The 8,205-nt window shown below is 30.7% G+C and overlaps 1 protein-coding gene across 1 annotated transcript; it reads left to right on the top strand.

Moving 5' to 3' along the window:
• Positions 1-1,521: 1,521 nt before the first annotated feature.
• On the top strand, positions 1,522-5,568 carry LOC139112479 (uncharacterized). The gene is made up of 6 exons (XM_070673525.1): positions 1,522-1,721; positions 1,989-2,336; positions 2,433-2,533; positions 2,600-3,847; positions 4,099-5,011; positions 5,334-5,568. Exons 1-6 carry the CDS (start codon positions 1,522-1,524, stop codon positions 5,566-5,568), a joined length of 3,045 nt encoding a protein of 1,014 aa, XP_070529626.1.
• The last annotated feature ends 2,637 nt before the right edge of the window (positions 5,569-8,205 follow it).

Below are 8,205 nucleotides of genomic sequence, written 5' to 3' on the forward strand. Positions count from 1 at the left end.
AGAAGCTATAAATGAATGTACTTTGAGGAAAATTCCGGAACTAATGCAAAGAATTTACGATTGCACTGTAACAATTTTTTACAAAAATTTAGAAAATGCTAAAAAGGGTCACGCACATAGCTGTTACATTAATTTAAATCTTTGTAAAGCTATGTTTATTCCAGTTCAATTATTATCACCGCATTTCCCAAAAGTGAGATATATTAGACGTATGCTTTACCAACTATATAGCTCTTATCAAAAAATATTACAGTTGGACGAAGCATTAACTTGTGGTGAAGTTGATAAACTACAGGAAATTATACATTCAGCACAAGAATTAGCGGATATATACAAGCATCAGCAAAGTGATACAATTATGAGTGATGATGATATTATTTCAAAATATCAAAATGCGTTTAAAGCTTTGAAGAAACGTTTTTTTGATACACCACGATATATTTGTATATCGTGTGAAAGACTTTGTTACAAGAAAAATATTTCAAAAGTTAATAATAATAAAGTTCAAACACGTAGAAGTAATCCAATTTGGAACGATTTAATGGCATATGTAAATCAACAAAAAATTAATCCTGAATACATATGTCATTATTGTGATAAGAAATTTCGTAGCGGACTGTTACCTGCTTATTGTATTCTAAATAATTTATTCGCAAATGATGTACCGGAGTGTATATCTTCTCTTAATGAATTTGAGAAAATACTTATACAGAGAGCTAAAGCTTTTCAGACTGTAGTTAAAATGGGAACAGTTTTTCATAAGGTAATTCCAGAAAGACAAAAAATACAAAAAGTTAAAGGTTCAACTTTTCACTTACCAATTCCTTTAGAAGAAACTTTTAATAAATTATGTTCAAAAATTGATCCAATAAATTTAAATCACGAATTATGTATCTTAGTTAGAAATATTCCAACTAAATCAAAAATTATTTGGGAAGATTTAGTGGATTTAAAAAAAATATATCAAGCTTTAAAATGGTTGAAAGTTCATAACTTTTTATATTCTGGCATTGTACTGCCCATAACACATGTTCAATTAAATTTAGGAAGTCTTAATAACGTAGAATTTCAGGCACAAGAAACAAAAAATGATGCAGAAGATGACTATGAAGTTGAAGGCTTACAAAAAGATGACAATGAGAGTTACTACGAGCAATATACTATATATCCATTATATGAAAAAAAGAAAATAAAACTGCAACTGCTTTGTATCAAATGTTAAAAATTCAAGATGTACCTTTGGATAATCGTGAAAAGAATTTGGATTTGATGTGTTTTCCAGATTTATATCCATTCGGTAAAAATGGACAATATGATGAAAAAAGACCAAACAAACTTGAAGAACATGAATTTATTAAATGTCGTTTGATGTCTAAGCATCCACAATTTAGACTGAATCAACAATACTTATTTTATTTGTTAAATAGAGCAAATATTCGTCAGTTAAGTCGTGGAATTTATCATAAAATGAATATAATTGATCCACGAAGCCGTTATACGGCTGCGGAATATTTAGAAGCTATGTCGAAAGAACTGTTGGAGTCCAATTTAAATACTATATTTTCCGTACTTCGAAATACAGAGCAATATTGGCGTCGACCAAGAAGCGATTTAGATTGTATGGCTCGACACTACGGACCTGCAACATGGTTCTTAACGTTAAGTCCTAGTGAATGGTTATGGGACGATTTAGGTGAATATATTCGTGAAGTTAATGGATGGCAAGATTCTTCGTTGAGTACTAGTGTACTTGTTGCTAAAGATCCTGTATCAACGTCGAGATTTCTTGATAATAAATTTCGAGCGATGATAGATTTTATTTGTTCGAAAGATTTTCCGATCGGAGAAGTAACGCACTATTTTTGGCGACGAGAATATCAAAGTAGAGGCATACAACATTTTCATTTATTAATTTGGATAAAAAATCCACCAATTTTTGGAGAATCTTCTGTAGAAGAAGTTTTAAAATTTATTTCGCAATACATTAGCTGCAAAAAGCCAGATAAAAATATTGCACCATTATTGTACGGTCGTGTTGATAAACATCAACGACACAGACATAATGATTATTGTTTACGATCGAAAAAAGTAGGACGAAAAGTTATTCGTAGGTGTCGTTTTGGATTTCCACGACCTGTTACTGAAACATTGTATATGAGAGATGTAGCAACTGCAATAGCAGGTAGAAAGCAATTGAAACATAAAAGTAGATTGTATGATCTTCCTAGAACAGAAGATGAAGTTGATATTAATGATTATAATCCCGTGCTTCTTACTGCATGGGAAGGAAATATGGATATACAATTTATTGGTGAAAAGTCGACCTTGCTTACATGGTATGTTACTAAGTATGTAAATAAAGCGGGTAAAAGTAAGTTATCAGACTTCGATCTTGAGAGTTTTAAAAATAATAAAAATAAATCATTGGCCAGTGTTCTCTGGAATTATGGTTTACGATCTATAACTAATATGGAATGTGGAGCTCTTGAAGCTGCAGATACATTAATAAGTATTCCTTTATATGGAACTGATCGTAATACAACTATTAAATAGTTGAACGTTAATCGTATACGACAGAAAAAATTAAAAAATCGTAAAGAGATTGAAGCTCTAGATGAAGAATCCACAGATTTATTTTGTCCGGCTTTAGTAGATGATTATTATCCAAATAGAGTGGAAAAATTGGAATCAGTGTCTCTTTACGAGTTCGCAAAGTGGTATGATGTCACGACAACGGAGCCAAAGAATAATTTAATTGAATATTATAAAATAGATAGTAAACATTTTCTTAAACGACGACGATGTGCATGTCTTATTAATCACTATAAATACAATGTTGAAACACAGCCCGAAGATTACTTCTTTTCTTTACTGCTTATGTTTAAACCATGGCGAAATTTAGACGATCTTAAAGATAATTGTGACACTTATGCAGAAGCATTTGAAAAAGCAAAATTACATCTTACAGAGGCATTGCAATATCATGAAAAAGTACAAGAATTGCAAAAAGCATTTGAAAATGCAAAACAGTTGGTTCAGCAAGTTGATGAAGAATTACAACAAAAGAATGTGTCTCAGGATGATCCTGATAATCCGATTGGTATTCAAAATATAGAAGCTGGTAAAGCGATGCAAGATTTTAGAGATCTTGGTGAGAAAATAGATAATATCGATGTTTCAGAAATGATAGCAAAATTAAATGCGGATCAACTAAGAGTATTTGATAGAGTCATTGATACGGTAAGGTCGAAAGATTCGATATTACGTTTATATGTTAGTGGAGAAGGTGGAACTGGAAAAAGTTTTTTAATTAAAACGATTAAATGTTGGATTAAACATAATCTCAACAAAGATACCGCTTTAGCAGCACCTACTGGTATAGCAGCGTTTAACATTGATGGTTTGACTGTTCACAGATTACTTCAATTACCTGTTGAACATGGTCAGACTTCAAAGTATAAACCATTGTCTAATCATGTTTTAAAAGTTTTACGAACTGAACTTAAAGAAGTTGTTCTCTTTGTAATTGATGAAGTGTCAATGATATCAAATTTGGTTTTAATGTATATACATTTTCGATTGACAGAAATATTTGATACAAATGACGTTGAAGATGGTTGGTTCGGTAAAAAACACATTTTTTTATTTGGCGATTTTCTTCAATTGTCTCCTGTACGTGAAGATTGTATTTTTGCGCAATTATCAAATGATAAAATTAACAAATGCATTGGTTCTTTAACTGCTATTAATTTGTGGTCTACGTTATTTCATTACGATGAATTGACGATTAATATGCGTCAGCGAGAAGACGATACATATAGGCAATTGTTGTCGAGAATTCGTATTGGTACATTGACAACGACTGATCGTGTCGTACTTGAAAATAGAAAAATAATTTTTAAAGGTGATTCTTTGGAATCCAGATTAAAGGAATTATACGATTTTATTAATAATTGTTCATCGGACGCTGTTTGTCTACTACCTGCACGTCATATGTGTGACGCTCTCAATACAGCTATGTTAAGTCGCATTGATTCAAAAGAGATATTACTAATTGCTGAAGATACAATTGACTGTACTTCATATTAAAAAAAAAAGTATTAAAAGTATTATCGAATAATGACGATGATAATTCTAAAACTGCTGGACTTTCAAAAGAAATTGTAATTAAAATTGGAGCAAAAGTTATGATAAGGCGTAATATCGATGCTACTTTGGATCTGGTGAACGTTACAATAGCTACAGTAGTTTCAGTTGTACGAGATATATCTACTGATTGTGTGGAAAAAATTAAATTGCTTTTACCTTCAGGATTAGAATATTTGATAGAAAGAGTAAACGTTAAATTTGAAGTGGTGGATAAAGCATTTGTTGTAAGAAAACAATTTCCACTGTGTCTGAGTTATGGAATAACTATTCATAAAAGTCAAGGATTGAGTTTACAGACTGCTGTTATTGATATAGGCAATTCTATATTTAATTGTGGTCAATCTTACGTTGCATTGTCTCGAGTAACAACTGTGGAAGGATTGCATTTGATTAACTTTGATCCTTCCAAAGTGACAGCTGACGAAAAAGCTATTGACGAGTACAATCGACTAAAATATAAGTACAAACCAGAGGCAGAAATAATTACTATGCAAAAGGAACGTCGTATCAAAGTGAAAGATATTCTATGGATACAATCTAAACTAGTCGAAGCCGTTCAAGAGAATGGTCAGCAAAATCAAATGTTACAAATAAATACCACTTGGGTTTTACGTGGTTTTGAAAATACAGAAAATGTTGTATGTTACGCTAATACGGTTATACAATGTCTATTTCATTTAAGTCCTATTAGAAAGCAACTGCTTAATTGTGATAAATCAAATATTCTACGTATGTTAATGCATAGGTATGAATATGGAATGAGTAATTTAAATACATATGATGTTCGACAAGATTTAGGAGAATCGTTTTCGATGAATATAAAACTAGATGGAATCAAGTTTTTAACAACTTTGTGTACAAGGTACGAGTGTATAAGAGAGTCAGTAGAGCATGAAATAACTTCTACTATTCGATGTGTTACGTGTCAATATACAAAAACAATTAGTTCTAATAATTTATTTATTTCGATACCTATTATTAATTTTAACAAACAGAGCTATAATCTACAAGATTTATTTAATGTTACATACTCTCATTGGTATCAAACTGATAACGGATTTTGTGATAATTGTACAGGAAATAGTGTATTGTTTAAAAAAGAATTAACGTTGACAAAAGATATAATTATTATTCATTTTGCAATATTTTCGTTAAAAACGATAAATCGTAAAAGCAAAACGTAGATGTAATATATCTCAGATTCCAACGGCTACAGTATTAATAGCTGAAAAATCATATAAAGTTATGAATGCTATATTTCATTTTGGTTCAAGTATTGAAGAAGGAAATTATAGAAGTATTTGTAGACAATCTAATAGTTGGATTGAAATAGATAATGAGCGAATTAAAAAAAGACAATGGCCCAGAGGTGCTAAAGATCTTTATATACTTTTTTTACAAAAAATTGATAAAAAATAAATTTATTTAACAAATTGCAAGCATGGACCAATAAGTTATTAAATTAAAAAAAAATAAAATAAAATCTGATTGATAGTTAGTTTAGACATTTATGAAAATTTTGCAAAAAAAAAAGAATCTCAATAGCTCTGAATAAGAAACCTTGCGTAATGATTAATAACAATGATGGAATGAGAAAATATTAATATCTTTGAATAGGAAATTTTGCGAAATAATTAAAATATTGGTTACTGTACGCAGATAGAAGGCTGCTGTGCGCCGACAAAAGGTTGCTGAGCGCCTGAGACCATTATTTTTATAAAAACGTTACAGGTCTCAAATGTAACATTGCAACGGAGAGACGAAAAGTATTAATTTAGTGCGTCTCACAAAAATGGGCGTTGGTTTTAAATATTGGTTGCTGTGCGCAGACAGAAGGCTGCTGTGCGCCGACAAAAGGCTGCTGTGCGCCTGAGACCAATATTTTTATAAAAACGTTAGAGGTGTTAAATGTAACATTGCAACGGAGAGACGAAAAGTATTAATTTGGTGCGTCTCACGAGAATGGGCGTTGGATGGGGCCCATTCTATTATATATGTCAAAAATTTTCTTGAAAAAAATCAATCAATAATATACAAGCTTTAAACGGAACCTATTTAGAAAGCGATTGGTTGGATTGTTGTTAAAATCCGAAAATCTCAAGATAGCTAAGAATAAATGACATGTAGTGTAATAACATGGTTAGTTTTGCTGCATGTTATATGTAAAACGCAAAATACTAACGTGTCTCTATTGATATAACCCCTCAACATTACTCTTCCCAAAATAAAACAGAATGTGTATTTTAACCAAAAATAATACTCCCAAAAATAATTTCTCCAAAAAAAATTTTCCCCCAAAAATCCACAAAAACTACAAAATGACTAAAAAAATTTTAACAAAATAGAACGTAAAATGTGTACATTAATATTGTTGATTATAAACTACAAAATGAATGAAATCTCCCAAAATTACCTTTTTAAAAAAAGGTATAAAAAAGCGCCAAGTATAAGCGCGCGAAAAGCATTCTCGACAAACTTTTTAAGTAAAATCAAGACTCTTCCAAAAAAAGACTCCTCCAAAATCAAGATTCCCTCAAACAAAGATTTCCCAAAAAACCCCCCTAAAAAAAACTCCGAAAACCAAAACTCCTCTCAAAAAAGACTTCTCCAAAAAATAATTCTCAAAAACTCCTACAAAAAGACTACAAAAAAGACTCCTCCAAAATAGAACATAAAATGTGTACATTAATATCAAATACTCTCTATAAAAATAATGAGATCAAATAATTGCGCCAAGAACCTAAAGAAACTAGAAAATTATATTTAAGCAAAATCAAGACTCCCCCAAAAAAGACTTTCATCAATCAATATCAAATATTCTTTATAAAAATAATGAGATCAAATAATAGCGCCAAGAACCTAAAGGAGCTAGAAAATTTTAAACGTTATAAACCCATGTAGAACCGTACACACGTAGACCTAGGTTTGCCCCGATAATAAAACGTTAACATTACAAACCCATGTGGAACAGTACAAACGTAGATCTAGGTTCGCCTCGATATGATATAACATGGTAATGTAAAGAAAGAAAATTATATTTAAGCAAAATCAAGACTCCCCAAAAAAAGACTTTCATCAATCAATATCAAATATTCTTTATAAAAATAATGAGATCAAATAATAGCGCCAAGAACCTAAAGGAGCTAGAAAATTTTAGAAATTACAAACCCATGTGAAACCGTAAAACGTAGACCTAGGTTCGCCCCGATGATAAAACGTAATTAACATTATAAACCCATGTGGAACCGTAAAAACGTAGATCTAGGTTCGCCTCGATATGATATAACATGGTAATGTAAAGAAAGAAAATTATATTTAAGCAAAATCAAGACTCCCCCAAAAAAAGACTTTCATCAATCAATATCAAATATTCTTTATAAAAATAATGAGATCAAATAATAGCGCCAAGAACCTGAAGGAGCTAGAAAATTTTAGAAATTACAAACCCATGTGAAACCGTAAAACGTAGACCTAGGTTCGCCCCGATGATAAAACGTAATTAACATTATAAACCCATGTGGAACCGTAAAACGTAAACCTAGGTTCGCCCCGATATGATATAACATGGTAAAATGTAAAGAAAAAAAAAACTTGGCGCTGCAAAACCAAATCTTTAAAATCGAAAAAAACATTCTTTAAAATTTCAAATTATAATTTTTTGCTTTTTACGATGTGCTATGCATCAGATTTTTGTAACCACACCGGATGTATATTAAGATTTATAATACATCCGACAGTCCGCAGTCTGTAAAAGTGGGACGGCAAAAAATTTGCTGCATTGCGCATTTTCAATATATTTTTATTTTATATTAAACATATTTTTTATGTCATCACCCTTCTTGTTTTTTCTCCCTCACCCTCTTTCCATCTTTTTTTTAAGGAGGTAAAAAATTTGTTGCATTGCTGAATTTTAATATTTTTATTAAAATTCTTTACTTTTATTATTTTTTTTTACATTTTCTATTCAATATTTTTTTTTTATTTTAAAGATTTGGTTTCATAGAGCCAAATTTTATTTTTTTGTTTTTTCGATTTTAAAGATTTGGTTTCGCAGCG

This window comes from Cardiocondyla obscurior, linkage group LG29 (assembly GCF_019399895.1).
Source record: "Cardiocondyla obscurior isolate alpha-2009 linkage group LG29, Cobs3.1, whole genome shotgun sequence".
Lineage (NCBI taxonomy): Eukaryota > Metazoa > Arthropoda > Insecta > Hymenoptera > Formicidae > Cardiocondyla > Cardiocondyla obscurior.